The sequence below is a fragment of the Simochromis diagramma genome, unplaced genomic scaffold (assembly GCF_900408965.1).
Source record: "Simochromis diagramma unplaced genomic scaffold, fSimDia1.1 OVJJ01000781.1, whole genome shotgun sequence".
NCBI classification, from domain to species: Eukaryota; Metazoa; Chordata; class Actinopteri; order Cichliformes; family Cichlidae; genus Simochromis; species Simochromis diagramma.
In genome coordinates, this window is record NW_024386832.1 from 1,649,935 (window position 1) to 1,665,948 (window position 16,014).

A 16,014-nucleotide genomic window follows, 5' to 3' on the forward strand; every position below is an offset into this window, starting at 1 on the left:
ATAAAACCACGTTTTTTTACATTAGTAATTCCTTTTGTGCATAATTTTATATTGTTGTTAATAATAAGTTAATTAAAGCAACAAAACAACCTGAAGAGCCGGTTCGGAGCCGAAAGAACCGGAAATCCCATCACTACTTCAAAAGCCTTCAGTTAGGCACATGTCTGTTTTGAACGACACATTAGCTGTTAGTGGTGTCTTAGAGTATGTATGCCACAGTTCTATATTGAACCTTAAGTTGTCCCTGATTTGTTCAGAGGTAGTATGAGTGTGTGATAGAAAATGCGTTCATAGACTGCCTGAATGTGTGTGTGAATGGGTTTATGTACTATAGCTTGTAGCAAAAGCTACTTTCAGTGCTCATTCAAACTAGAAAAGTGCTAAATAATGACAAGTTAATCACAAGTGGTATTGTATTGCACACTGAGTCTGGAATATTTAAAAAAGGATCCCATTTATTTTGGATTTTGTGCACACTGACATGAGTAAGCTGAACATTTACTGAAATTTGTGAATCTAAAGCAAAACTTGTATAGGGCAAGCTTTACTTTAAGAATGATTTTCGCTACATAATATAAAAAGGCAAAATTAAAAAGGTGTTTACTGAAGGCTTTTTGCCTGAGAGAAATTTACTTCAACTTGGCTACCCTTGCTCTCAAACCATTCCTTCATTAGCTTTTGCTTTTCTGTAGACAAAGAGAAGGTATCCCAGTGCAAAGAAGATGAGGATGATGGAGAGGAAGAGGATGCCTTTCCAGGGCCCTATGGGCAGGGCCTTCATCACTACAGGATTTTCGGCTGGAACTAGATTGGTCAGGTTTAGCATGTAACCCAAAGCCCAGCCTACAGATGCTCCTCCGGCCTACAGAAACACAAGGAGAGGTGCAGTGATATCACATCATATTGTGGATTCTATCAGTTTCTAAATTCCAGCAAATCATTTCGTTTCACCTCTCACCTTTTTTTCAAAAGAAATAGAAGGAAGGGAAACCTCGTTAAAATGGTAGCCCTGTGTTAAGAGCACCTGGACGAAATTGGAGACGGCGCAGACATTCTTCATGTATTTCTCATGCTGCTTTGTCCTATTCGTCATCTATAAGTGAAAATACAATGTGTGAGGTTTTGTATTATGTTATTTAAAGCTCGTCATAATCAGAGAGATTTTATCAATCCCAGAGAGAAATTGAGTTGTCAAAGCCGGAAATATACAACAAACATCAAGCACTCATAAAAAACGAGTGTAGAAACAGAGATATTGATAGATATATAATAGATAATATATGTAGATATATGTCGACAGTGACTTTAGAGCCTTCAAGTAACATGGTGAAGAATTGGTGGCTTGTTTGCTGGATTTACAAATCAACACGTCTCAAAGTCTTTATGGACAGTACCTCAGAGATGCTCATGCTGCAGACGCGCCGGACAGCCTTTGCGGTTTGATTAGGAGACGTCATATCCATGTTGGTGAGGGTAGAGATGTATTTGTGAGTGAAGTAGAAAGCAGAGAATGCCTGTGGAGAAGAAAGAATAGTGCAATGGATGAAGGTTAAGTATCCCCCTGCTGCTTTGACTGAATTTCTGTTTTTGAAGACAGAATTAAAAATGTGACCTGTAACCACAAAGGAAGCATCAGTACAATCCATTAGGTCCTGATACAAATGCCTGTAATGCATCCATCTTTATAGTTTAGGAGTATTTTCAATCATCAATCAATCGATGTATATGTGTGTGTGTGTGTGTGTGTGTGTGTGTGTGCGTGTGTGTGTGTGTGTGTGTGTAAAGAAGAAAGGATATCAGAAAGCAAAAATTAGTGCTCATTCAGTGAAGAGCATACTGCACTATTATTGACCTGGAACTGAGGAAATACTGACTAGATTAAAAACCTGGCCGTTCCCAAAGTCAAGATTGCTGCGGCCCACTTAAAAAACCCACAAAAATCTCATAGGCACACTAAATCTCAAGTCTTCACCCTAATCCAGGAGAAAGTGATGTATTTTCTTGAATAAAATGCATTAAAAAACATAAGGAATACAGGCTGTTGGCTATTAATTGTTAATGCTATCCAGTCATATGCATAAATCAGTATTAAGGCCAACGTGGGACCGAGCCAACCACCAGGGCACAAGCTTCAAAACAAGAGCCATATATTTAGGTCAGAGTAATAAGCCATATTGCAAACTAATCACCTCATATTACCAGTTTAATTAATTTCATATAGATAAATACGTTTATTTAAATATTTAATTGTATATGCTTGTGAGTAATTTCAGATTTATCTTCTGTTATCGCTGCAGTGCACCTGCAGTACCTTCATCGTCCACCAGTGGGCCCACATGTCACTGGTAAAAGAGGTGTTGTATCTGAACTTTTTTTATTGTCGTTGTACAGTTTCTTGCACATCGAAATTAGGTAGCAAGACCACAAAGTGCAAAAGTCTACTTTTAAAAAAGTAAAGAAAGCAATATACAAATAAGAATATATATCTATTTAACTAGTATATAATATTCTCACTCTATATATATACACGGTGTATGAGTCACAGAAACATTGTGGGTGTGTGTACAAGGGCAGTAATATAATATATAGATAAGGGTGGAATGGAGGTCACTGGTCATTTAGGATGGGGATGGTAATTGCACATCTGCCAGGATATTGCACAGAGAACAAAATATTGCACAGAAAAAGGGGAAGACCAAAATATTGCACATGGAATAGAGGCAACATAGTCAATAGCAGAGACAGAGTGACTGATATGTAATAAAGTGAATGCCGGATTCCTGTGATTTTATCCAAATGTTTTCTTGAAACTTTCCAGCTCTTTAAGTCTTGTATGCTTGTCTGTATAACTGTTTATGTGCGAGTAAGTGTCTTAGGCAAAAATTGCAGAAAGTGTGCATAAGGGATTCAAAATATCTACCAGAGAGCTCTCATACACGTGACGATTTCGGTGTAGAACATCTGGAAAACTGTTCAAACATCTGTCCAAACTGTGTCCACATAGGAAGCAATTCACTCGTTCCATATCTTTAAAGTTGGTGGCTGTTCGCTAATAACCATTCCAGGGTCTGGTTGCATAGCTGTTTGATGCAATTACTACCACACTACCACTGACTCTCTCCTTCTTTTCTGTGTGTGTCTGTCTGTGGGCATGTTTTCTGTGGACAGTGTGTTTGCCATTGGACAGCGTGTATTATCTCTGTCTCTTAACCTCCGATTCAAAGATAGCAATTTTACTTTAACAATCTGTAAATAAACCTGTTGAATGTTTTAACAGTGCTTTGTGAAGGTGTTTGGATGGAGGGTTCCAGGGGATCACTGAGATTATCCTAGATGAAAAAAGAAAAGAGGCAGGGTACATGCTGGATAGGTTGCCACTCCGTCAGAGAGCAGGGAGGAAGCTATTCAGCATCACATTCATACTAACAGCAGGTTAAGATATCTCGATTAACCTACCATGCATGGGTTTTAACTGATCACTCAGAAAACATGCACACAAAAACCCAGCTGACCTAGAGCTTCTTTTCTATGAATTACGAATGCTAATAATTGTGCGGGAAAAAACAGTAGAATTAGAACGTAAGAACTAAAAAAACTCACTGTAATCAATACAATGAGCAATCCAAGAACAAAGAATTAAAAATGATACCCAAAACTGAGTCTACGTTATGCTTCTATGCTTTTTTGCCTCAATATAGGATATTTTAGACAACATCTAAAAGCCTCTCACCATGAATCTTCCTCTCAAGCTGGGCTGAAAGACTCCATTAAAGGAGCACTTGGAGTATTTGCAATTCTCAAAGGAGAATATCTTCTTTACATTCTTTAAGCAGTTTTGGTAGTCCCCTGTGCCCACAACGTTTACATTCATTTCCAGGTCAATCTTGTCTGGTTTGGAGTCCACAGTACACGGAGAATCAAAGACGTCCTTCCCCAGGATGACAGATTCGCTGAACTGCTTTGGATAGCAGGGGTGGAACACTGTGCTGTTTGGATAGTTATCCTTAAAGTTAGAAGATTAAAATTTTATTAGAAAACATTTTTTTTATATTTTTCTTTACAAAGACCATTTCACCATATTGAAGCAATAAAAGCCATCCATAACACAGACACTGCATTGTTCTAAGGTTCCTTGTAGCAACAACTCTGATTTTCCTGGTAAAGACTGGTTATTTAATTTGGTTAACGAGCTAGCAGTTCTCCTGTCCAATCTGTATGGCAAGCTTTCATCTCTCTCTTAGCAAGAATGTAACAATATGATCCCAAAATGTGACAAATGTGAACTTAATCCATTTAGTAAGCTTAATGGAGATGTGTTTCAAACATCCTTATAGCTTAGCAGGACTGCAGCAAGACAATAAAATGTTTACACATGCTGTTTTATATGGTCTTGCTATCGGAACTTCTCAGTTGTTGAGAAGATACAGAATCATTATAACAAACAGGGATTTGGTCGCCATTAACAGTTAGAGTCTTTTAACTTGTTGAACAGTACCTTAATGAGATGAGCCAGCAGTTTCCTTAAATACTGGTCTTGGCCGTAACACAGGAAGCTCTGGGTGTATAGTCTGTAGGTTTTTCCAAAAAGCTTCAACTCCATTGTGTTACTTTTATTCTCCGCCTTTTCAGAGGTCTCAAAAGTAATCTGAGTAGATGCTCCTCCTAAATCCAAAGCTCCAATTGTGTCTCTGCCTGGATTCATCCAGTGACCTACAAAACCATACTGGGTAATAACAAAGGACACCACAGTGGAATTAGAATCGCTTAGAATCAACCAATAACATTCAATGAAAACGTTTAGGGAAAAATGACCAAAGCACTCGAATGCTCTAAAACTGTAAGAGAAATTTAGATCTAAAATAGCTGTTTGGCTTCACTTTTAAATGGAAAAGAGGCCACACCCCCACCTAAACATGCAACTCATGCATCATAAAATACCTCCATGTAATTTTCAACTGGGACGCCTCCAGCACTTGGCATCTTCATGTACACCAGTCAGTCCATCACATTTCTAACATGGTGCTTAATTAAAAATGTTAAGATCCTGAACTCAGTTTTCATTATGTTGTTAATAATACTCACTGTAAGTAAGTTAACAGCCACAAACAAGATACTCAGCTAAGTACAAGTAAAATTATTAGTTAATAAGTCAGTTTAACTAATAAATATCTAACTTGGAAAATAGGTGAAGCGATTTACTGAAACATATTCAGGTTAAAACAAACAGTTCTAACAGGCTTGATCATGAATACTCAGGATGGCTGTCTTTAATCATCAGCCTGAAGTCTCTTAGGAGAGCTTTTTTGTCATTTCTGTAAGTAGTCTTCAGGAATAGGACAATAGACAATAAAACAATAAAAGGACAAAAGGACAATATAAAAACTCTTCTTTAGGTGATCGCTGTTATTAGTCCCTTTCTAGAAATTTCAATTTTGATTGCTTACTCCATCAGACCTGTTGCCCCTATTTTTCATTGCAGATCTTGTGCAATGTGACACACCTCATCTTTTTTCCCTGTTACCCTTCTTTAAGAATGGCTTGTAATGGCTTTGTATTTCTTTTTTGCAACTTTAATTTTTATTAGCTTTAGTTATACAGTAAAGAAAATTACAAACAGTCTGGAGTTTACATTTCTTTTTCCACCTTCTATCACATGCAAATCTCTTTTTATGTCGTGTTTTTGGTGCCACTTAAAAATGTTTTCCACTTCCTCCATTGTCTGTCATACTTACACCCCCATCAGTCTAATACTGAAAGTAATTTCTGAGATACCTTCTACAATCCTAATCCAATCTTGTTGAGTGGGAGGGTCTGGGTGTAACCAGTTCTTTGTGATTGCTTTCTTTGTTGCGGCTAGGATTATTTTTACTAGATACATGTCCTGCTTTTATACCAGTTCCTTTATGTTTCCAAGGTACATCACTTGACTGGTGTTTGGGAGTGCATAACCCAAAATATTATCCATGGTCATTTTAAGGTCTTCCCAATACTTTTTTATTTTTATGCACTTCCAAAATATATGTGGGTAATCAGCTTCTGTTTCTCCACACAGTCTCCAACATTTATTTATTCATGCTATCTAATCAGCACCTTGACATGCCACACCTGTGAGGTGGGATGGAGAAGTTCTCACTAACACAGATTTAGACAGATTTGTGAACAATATTTGACAGTCATGGGTCATTTGTGTATGTAGAAAACGTTTCAGATCTTTAAGTTCAGCTCATGGAAAATGGGAGAAAAATCAAAAGTGTTGCATTTATATTTTTGTTCAGTATATGTACAGATATGGGCTATGTCCAAAACAAATAATAACAGTAACAATAAAAACATCTATGTGATTATAAATTAATATTTTAATCAGAAGCTACTATTTAAGTTTATGTTTAAAGACACTGACCCTTTCAGTTCTAGTCATATCCTAAAAAAACAAAACCTTTCATGTTTCATGAGGTTGGGAGGCAGTGCACTCTGCTATCCAGCTGCCTTGCATGTTAACAGAAAAAGCAGAAATTCATCAAAGAGACAGCACTTACCTTGACAAAGTTTTCCAGTAAGTAGTTAACAGTGACCCAGCCAAATACCCCTTCTGCCTGCCCGCTCAGAATTATTGACTCTTTGAATTTGAAAGGGTAGGACTGGAGTTTGTTTTCCACTTCCTTCATTACACGCTGCGACTTTGAGGCATTGGTGATGCTATCAATACATTGGTTAAATGAAGCAATTGTAAGACTTTCTGAATTCATTTCAATACAGATATTAATCACTGATGGAGTTTGTGGTGAATTATTAACCACTACTACTAACCTCAGCAGCCTCATGCCTGCAGTCGCTCCCAAACAGAGTGGAGTTTGATGGTGTCTGAATTTGGGGATATGCGTCAAAGCTTGTTCCAAGCACTTCTCGAGACTCTTTGCTGCACCACTAGGGTTGTCGGCATAGCTTGATATCCCACCACCTGGACAAGAAGAAAAAGTAACTCTAATTGTTTAAGAACCTGATCTAAGGCTGCACTTTCTTGTCTTGGAGTCATCCACTGGTGTTTCTAAGGAAACATTGATAACAAGGTCAATAAAAGGGGAACAGCTGGTACTTACTAAGTTAGCAAAGAATGTCTGGTGAGGAAGTGGACCACTTAAGTCTTACACAACACATACAATTTGAACATCCTTAATGGCACTGGATATTTTTCTATAGGGTGAAATTGTGGAAGTGAAAGTGAGAGTGTCCTCACCAGTGGAACCTTCTGGGGTTAAATGGTCAGTTCTGGAGGCTGGCAAACATTTTCCACTTAACACCAGCAACATTTCTATAAATAGTTTTGGTATTGCTTAGCAATAATTTGAGAAATATTTGTGATCCGTTACATATTCCATATGTAAGGGTATGACCCCCCCTATGTTGTGGCGACACTCTGGCTAACCCGGCCATGCCCCACAGCTTAAGTATAAAACAGGTGTGCAGATGTGAAACTGGTGATTGAGTTTTGAGTGCCCTCCCTTTGAGCCTCTGGAGAACACTGAGATAAAGTGGCTATCACTTAAAAACCTCCCTCCATAAAATCTGCTAAAAGAGTTAGTGAACTCCAGGCACTATCGGTCCACAGTGAGTGTTGCAGGTGATTCCTGGATGGGAAGGGGGTGGAAGCTCCCCTTCCCTCGGTTGTGTGGGCCCACTTGGCCCATGGGGTGGCCACCTCTTAGGTCATGTGCGGCAGCAGCATGGTCCTCAGCTACCACCTTTACGCAGTTTTATCGCTTGAACGTGGCAGCCAGCCTGTCTTTTGGGTGCTGGGTGCCCATCAGCAGTAGCCTAGGTCCTTGGTTAGCCTAGCAACTTGAGGGCTGACCATGAGTGGCTGCTCACTTGCGATCCTTGCGTCTTGCAGGACTCGCTCAGGTAAGTCTTGCATCTGGCAGACTGAAGCCTCTGGCCCCTGGCTCGGCCTTTGCGTCTGGCGTAGCCTTGACTGGGGTGGCATGTATATATGTACATTTGAAAATTGTTCTTTTGGTACACTTTGTGGGTTTTCGGCTGCGCTGTCTCCTTGCGGGGTGTCTTTAAGAGTTACCCCATACATATGGAATATGTAACGGAGTTACGGAGAGATAGTTTCTCACTCAGTGAACCAAGGTTACAATGTAACCGTACGTATGAGAGAGGCCTGATAGCTGAAGGCTCTGCTGACATTATACTTTTAGAAACTAAAAGTTAGATTTCATTCTGAGCAGTGGCGGTCCTAGCCTGTTTGGCGCCCTGGGCGAACACTCCCTCTAGTGCTAGCATGTGCTCTATTTGGAAGCACTGAGGGCTCTCGCGCTCACTTTTCACGTATAGATTTGAGAAAAACGTCGGTGCAAATTATAAGTCTGTATCATGATGTCTGGTGTTTTTGTGTTTTTTGGTTTGTTTTTATTTTGTTTTATTTTGCGAGTTGGTTATTAGATGCTGCCCCCGCCGCCCCGCCCTCTCCTCCCTGTGCAGCAAGCAGCAGGCGCACCTCGCAAACGGAGGGCGCCCTTACTCCCAGCGAATGGGCGATAGAAAACCGATCGGTGCCTGTACCATTCCCAGTATGCGCTGGCATGACGCCGGGGCAGCATGAGTACGAGCAACTATTTTTATTTTTTGCCGATGCCCGTGATGCCGCCCCCCACCACGATGCTGCCCCGGGCAACCGCCTGTATCAAAAACTGCTACTGATTCTGAGTATATGCTGTTGCCCACATTTACCACTCAAACCACGAGTTAAAGTAATGATTGAGTTCTCTTTTGATCAACTTTGTCTTGAACAATGCAAATGAACTCACCTTCTACATTACACTCATCGTGCTGGGTAACGATGCCGGTATTGTTTTGCTTATCAGCCGGCCATTTGTAGATATACATGGAGGTGTGGGATGAGCCTGCATCCAGAACGATTCCATACTAAAAGAGACAGATATACAGTATAGTAGGTGACCACAGGCAGAGGTAAGCCTCCTAACTTCATCAGGTATTTGTAAGCTATCTCTGTGACCCTCTAATGACTTAACAATCATCCATCTGCTCTTCCAATATACACATGAACCACAGATATATCACAATTATACATATATCATAAATATATGTATAATGCTCTAAAGTTTTAGACCATGACGTTTGTCAATAACAGCTTCTGATGGGATAGAACATATTGCACAGAAAACTGCATAATGCATCCGTCCTAAATCTTAATGTGTGTTAAGCGAGGCTGAGATCTGGTGACTGTGAAGGTAACAGCATAATTCACATTATTTATATCCTCATGAAATCACTCAGTAAGCCCTTGTGTCCTGGGAATGGAGGATTTAGCATCTAAAATAGACGAATCTCATTAGGATAAAATATTTGATCAAACAATAAACGTGATCACGCAGAATAAATTTGTATTGAACTACAGACACTCTTCCCTGAGGACAAGTGTCTCCTCTCATATCGCCCAACTTTGGTTTGTTATTGGTCAATAACCGTGGTGCAGTGATTGGATTACACAGTCAAGAAATGTTTTTTTCAGAAATAATCAATTAAGGGAAAAAACGGAAATACAAGGAAAAATATAAACAGAAAAGGAAAAAAGGAACAAAACAATTACAGTACAAGTACAAAACAATGTAACATTTTAATGTTACACTCCATTAGTACAATTAAATATATTTTTAATTATTATTTAAAAACGTAGCGTTTTCAATGTCACTGGGATGAGTAACAAAACGTTTCTCCCATTGAAGATGCTTCACCTAGATGAACAGAATCAACCTTTGGCATTTACTTACCTGGATGATTGATCGAGCATCAAGACAGTTTATTTCTATCTTTGTTTCTTTTACAAGCATTTTGTTGTTGTTGTTTTTTGTTTTGTTTATAGAGTTGGGTTAATTGGAAACACTAAATTGCCCGTCGGATGGATGGATGGATTTTTTGTTGACCTTTTCTTAAATATTTCTTTATCTTTAGTGTGTAATTTTTTATTAGCATTATTTGTAGATATATAACAGCATAAATATGACTTATTACATGTCATTTAAAATTGTGTTCATTTCTAATTGAAACGATACATTGTTGTCTCATGAAGAGCAATTCTCCTTGAGGTATCTAATTTTTCAGTTGTGCAGTAGCTTAAGAATTAGTGGCCTAATGCGTGTATGGTCTGTATTCTCAATGTCTGCAAGCATAGCCATTTCACACTTTGGAGAGGCAAAGCATGAATTGTGGTAGCTCATGAGGTGGAGCAGGTGCTTGTGTGAATGGGTAAATGAGGCAAGTTGTGTTAAGTGTTTTGAAAGCTCAGAGTAGAAAAGCACTGTAAGACCCAGTCCATTTCTCATTTACACAGTGGACTGGTGTGTCTATTATCATGCTTTGCATGATATTGAGTTGATACTGCTGCAAATTGCAACTTTTTTGTACACTAACCTACTCATTTTGATAGTTGCAACCACTCCAATGTGCGAAGGTGGTATTATTTTCCACTTACTGAACTTTAAGTGAGGTCTTGACAGGATGTGGTTAAAACCTATAACATAGCAAGTTTGCAACAGTCGCTATTTTTGTGCAGATTTACTGCTTCTTTTTTAACATACATCTTAGGTTTCTTCTCATGTATGTGTACTCTTTGAAGTGACCAAATCAAAGCAGACTTGTTTCATGAGACTTATTTCTAAATACCTATTTTGTGGTGCCCTTTAAAAGATTTCAAATTGTCTGTGAGATGAACAAAATGAAAAGCCCACAGGCAATTAGCACAGAATAACTATCAAATAAAACAAACTACTTCTTTTATGTCACACTCTTTGTCTTGACTCGTTCAGGGTATTCTGTATCACTTCCTCTTGCAAACCATTGTCAGGAAATGCATTCAGAGCTGGATTTTAAATTACGAGCATTTAGCTCAGATGTAGACAAGCACTGAGCAGTTTTAAATGAGCTCATTTTTCACTGTGCAAAGACTCGCTCCCTGTCAGTATACCAACACACATCCCACAAACATCTAGCAGTTTCAATACCTTTTGGCCTAGTTTGGCCTATCATACAAAGCTGTTGCTCTAAGAACTACAGTTGACAACACATACAAGCTAAAGTAAATTTTTGAAAGGTATCAAAAGCAGAGACAGGCTTTTAGGATCCTAATTTTTTTCTACACATAGTGTAAACTCCGTGGTATAATTTACATAAAGTATTAAAATAAAGATCTTCTGTATTTCCTTACTTGGACTGATACATGATGATGGCAGAAAACGTAGTATGGGATGAACTGTGCATGTTTAGATTTCTTGTACTTTCAGTCACACCTTTGCGCAGAGCCTTCTAAAATGAAAATCTGACATTTTTCAAACTAATATTAAAATCTGGCTTAGCTGTGTACCCAAATTTAACTTCTAATGTGCATTTCTGATGCACACATGACCAAAATCCTGACCTAGATTTGGAACGGTGTTCTGCGCCTCTATGAATATATGCGTCTACAATAATATTTACCATGTTTTCTGGAGGCAGCGCCATCTCTTTAGCTGGAAGGACCAGCAACAGAATCCCCACAACTGCCACGACGATTAGCGCAACCGCCGGTACGGTTTGGGAGCACCGGAGACCCATGCTGAACTCTGCTGCTTATGTTTGCCGCCAATAGTTCCGCGTAAAGGCGCATTAAATAACCATGGCTTTCGTGTGAGCTCCTGGCGTGTTACGCGCATGTTACGGAGTCCCACTTCCTCTAACTTGTGCCCACACGGGCACTCAGACGTGGTTGAAACACTGTGTATAGAATATGAGCTTCATTCATGGGAAGCACAAGACAAATGCTTCATAGGGGAGTTTACAGCCTTATCCCGGGCGCTCGAGCACCCCCAAATTTTACATATAGCGCATTTTAGTATTATTTTCTGAATTTGTCTTCAAATTTAATATTTCTGTAACTTTTCTGTTGATAGAATGAAAACAGGTGTTATGTCCAGTGTTGTTGATGTCCTCAGGTTACGGTCTCACACACACAGGCTGGTTTCTCATTAATAATTAGACTTTGTTGCTGCAGCAGAGAACAGATGCAGAGATGTGATGCAGTTTCAAACACACTTTAACTTGAATAAAGCACATGTTCAAACTATTCTGATAATGTTGCTGTGACTTATACTGTGTGCTTATTTTATTTGTTCTCTAAATATCGTCAGAAACATTAGGCAGCGTAGCTTAAATCACCAGAGATTATTAGCTAACGTTAACCTACTGATCCATACTCTGCTCGGATATCGAGAGTTTCCAGCCATGGAACTGATGTACTTAATTATTTTAGTTTGTTAAGTATATTCAGTGTTTGTTTACAGTACAGCTCCAGATCCAGGTGACAGCAGGTCAACTTATGTCACCTGCCCATGTGCAGCTGCAGCCTGTTTTCAGTTTACATCACAGAAATTTGTCTCCTTCAGAAATTCTCTGATGACACAGCCATTATTGGAAGTGTGGATTGGTTGCTTTGTGAGGTGGTTTGAGGTGAACCACCTGCAGCTAAATGTGGCCAAAACAAAGGAGCTGGTGGAAATCTGTCAGCACGAGTCTTCAGGCTTAAACTATAATAAATAAATGTGAAAAACACAGAACAGAGAGCAGCAATCCAAGACACTTATGAGTGCATTAACTGGGATGTGAAATTCCTGCCCCTTGGAGAAACTTCAGAGAGCCAGCAACTACAAAAGAGTAGCTAGTTTCAAGGATAATTTCAGTGACTGAGCTATTGCCGGTCACTCGTATACATTTACTGTATAATATAAAAAATATAAAAGAAATCTCTTTGAAACTTAAAGAATCTAATCTTTTGGTTTCTTTTTTTACATCACACTTTATCAAACTGTTGTCTGCTACAGAGGTACAAGTATTATACTAGTAGTAATATGGCATCCACCATGTCCTGCTTGCATAATTCTGAAAACATCTTAGTGGTGTGGCAGCCGTCGATTGAGCCAACCCTGCAAACCCTGTGGATGGACGATGCAGTGGACAGTGGGAGGAAGCATCCTAAAGCTCTCTTTGCAGAAAAGGCAAACCGCAGGTCTCAGTTGCAGCACTCCATCCATGCCTGATCTTGCTTCGGCAGATTCAGCAACAATGCCAGAGACTTCCTGTAATCTATTACAGTTGTTAAAGAAACGATCCAGGAACTGGTCACTTGGGATAATCCTGTGTAAACAACTTTAAAGATTTGTTTTTTCCCTTCCTCATTGCTTTTGTTTTAGTCACTCACTGCTGCATTTGGCCCTGGAGTGTCCTCAGGGAGAGAGGAAATTAAGGCAGGAGGCCTAATGGAAGGCCTTTGTCCCATCACCTCATCCATGAGGGCAAACCAGGGCCACGTAGCATTATATTTTATAACAAACAAGTTTTTATTTCATGAATATTGAACTCTTTTTTTTTTTTTTTTTTTTTAATGGTGGCATTACATTTGCTATTGTTGTGACAAATGACCTCGTCTGTGCATTAGGCAGAAAACAGTACGGTGCTGTTTTAAAAAATCCAAACCGGGTCTGTAACGCTGTAAAAATGTCTTTGAATTTCAGGTGCTCCTGTTAGAAACATACGTACCTACGAGAACTGAAAAGATCCAAATCACAGCCAGTTTTTCCAGAGGAGACGTGATGTTCGCTGGGACTTAGCTGTGAGGGGTCTGATGCTCACAGCTGGACTCAGGAGGCTCACGTCACACTAACTTCACTCCTAAGGCTCTTCATCAGAGCTGTGTGTTATGACTCTAGTTTGTATCCTAACAAAGGTGTGTAGCTCCCTCTGGTGGATGTTGTGGAGTATTGTGTTGTCTTTGCTCCAAAGGTTTTTATACAGTTCTGGTGTTCCCTGTCACTGTGGGCTTGACAGCACAGCAGTACACAGCAGAGTCATTAAATCCAGAGCTCTCCAGATCTACACTTTTCTTAGTTTGGTCAATGTGAGCCGAGAAACCCGACACAGTTTGATGAACTGATCCTCCCTCCATGATGTAGAGCAGGAACTCTGGTCTGGATCTCTGGTATTGTCGGTACCACTGGATGTTGTTGATAAGACCATCATATATACAGGTCAGGTTGATGGTTCCTCCTTCTGCAACAGCTTCATGAAATAGAAAAGCAATAGCCAAATGGGGAAAGAATGACATAAACAGAGGAATTGACACAAAAGCATGAGAAAAGTTAAACTGAGGGAAAAACTAAGCTCAAACAGTCTTGATGCATGCTCAGTTATGCAGGTAAGGAAATCCCAAAAGGTTCATTCTGTGGAAAAGCAGTCCAAAAACGTTTGATCAAAGACCCAAGATCATGATGGGCTTAAATGTCAGGTAATGTAAAAGTGTAACTGATTTGATCAGGCCCATTGGAAGATAAATAGGGAGAACTTAACTCTTGACATCCACCAGAGGGAGGCACAGTCTAATACCTGAAAGGCACCTTTGATGAGACTTCTTATAGCATTTAGTGTGATTCGACTTATGTGCAGGAATTTCTTTAGATACAGATTGTAGAATATTACAACTCTTCCGTTAGTTAATCAGTTTCAAGGGCTCATGGTAATATGAGAAAAACCATACATGTATACTTAAGTACGAGTTGTAGTTGCATGATATGCAATAGTGCGTTTATTGATAGTTGGTGACCTTTTCATGAGTCACCTGACAACATTTAGTTTCACTGACAGTAACAACAACAATAAACATTTAAAATACCATCACACAACATACAATACACTTGATAATATGTCAACATTCCCGGGAAAATATCTTGGCAACACCTTGGCATCATTTATAATTGTAAAATGTTTTTCAGAATTAATTTAAGATCTCTTTAAGGAGCCTTTCCTCAGCAGCTCAAGACGTAGAGTTAAGCAAATTAAAGCTGGACTGTCACATCTACCAAATGTGTCTGTACTGAACTGTAGATGACACGGCAGTTTGTTTTGTCTCTGTGGTTGGTAGGGGTGTGTGTGGTAGTGGTGGGGATGATTACATGAACAGAACTTCAAGGGGTGACACAAATGGCCATGAGGTGAAGAGGTCAGCAACATAATTCTGAAATGCACAGATAAATCAGAAGTGTCCAGGCACGGCGTCCAACCAGCCACCTGATGTTTCCTTTCCAAACACCCACTCCTCCCCCAACAGAGCTGCTACACTGTAAAAAACGTACTGCTTCAAGGCTGCACATATTACTGCCACATGCAAGAGCAGCAGAAGAAGAAATCCTTCTAGTATTCAGGAATACCCCCCCCCCCCCCCCCCCCCCACACACACAAAAACAAGCCTTAATTTTGCTGCAAGCTTCTTCCTCTGTTATCTTTTGTTGTTATTGGTGGTTTAATTGTACATTTCCTGACCTGTGCTAATCACATGGTTTTTGTTTCAGTAGTGCTCACCTGCAGCTCTTACTTGTAACTACAGCTGCAGCTGTTGCGCTACTGCTGCAGGTGAGAGGTGGTGATTGCAAACATCCATCAAACTTCTCAAGAATGAAGTCGCCGGTTCTTACGAGGGACATTTTAGCTGTCTCAGAGAAAATTTAATTACAGCTTTTGTGTCATTTAAACTGTGTTAAACCATTTAGTGACATAAATGAAAAGACTATTTTTGTTCACTATAGTAACTAAAAGTATATTTAAGCATACATAAACAAATATGTACCCTATGTCCTCTGCAATGGGCGAGTCAACCAGATCAGATCTTTGCACAGACATCACGACACATACAGCAATTATTAACATCTATATGTAATTTAAAAACATTTATTACAAAGAGCAATTCTTCTGTTTTTCTTATCAGAACTGTGATGTTACATTATGTTCAGTTTGCATCATCTGTGTGTAAATTAAAAATCATCAAAGTTTGTATACGTTCTGTTGCTTTGGTCCTGAGGCAAACAGGACACATGAAATAGGCTGACAAGTTTCACATGAGCAGTTTGGTTCATCCACACTGTGAACAGTAACTTAAATAAATGACTAAATAAACAGAAGTGAAGCTAGACA

At 39.4% G+C, this 16,014-nt stretch overlaps 1 protein-coding gene and 1 pseudogene across 1 annotated transcript; both read right to left on the reverse strand.

Annotated features, from left to right (window-relative positions):
* Window positions 1-435: 435 nt before the first annotated feature.
* LOC120731475 (ectonucleoside triphosphate diphosphohydrolase 2-like) lies at window positions 436-11,704 on the reverse strand. The gene is made up of 9 exons (XM_040028484.1): window positions 11,497-11,704; window positions 8,811-8,928; window positions 6,808-6,958; window positions 6,537-6,696; window positions 4,496-4,723; window positions 3,731-4,003; window positions 1,395-1,514; window positions 959-1,093; window positions 436-862 (listed from the first exon to the last, which is right to left on the reverse strand). Exons 1-9 carry the CDS (start codon window positions 11,611-11,613, stop codon window positions 656-658), a joined length of 1,509 nt encoding a protein of 502 aa, XP_039884418.1. The 5' UTR covers window positions 11,614-11,704; the 3' UTR covers window positions 436-655.
* A 2,133-nt stretch (window positions 11,705-13,837) lies between these two features.
* LOC120731487 lies at window positions 13,838-15,771 on the reverse strand (annotated as a pseudogene).
* Between the last annotated feature and the right edge of the window lie 243 nt (window positions 15,772-16,014).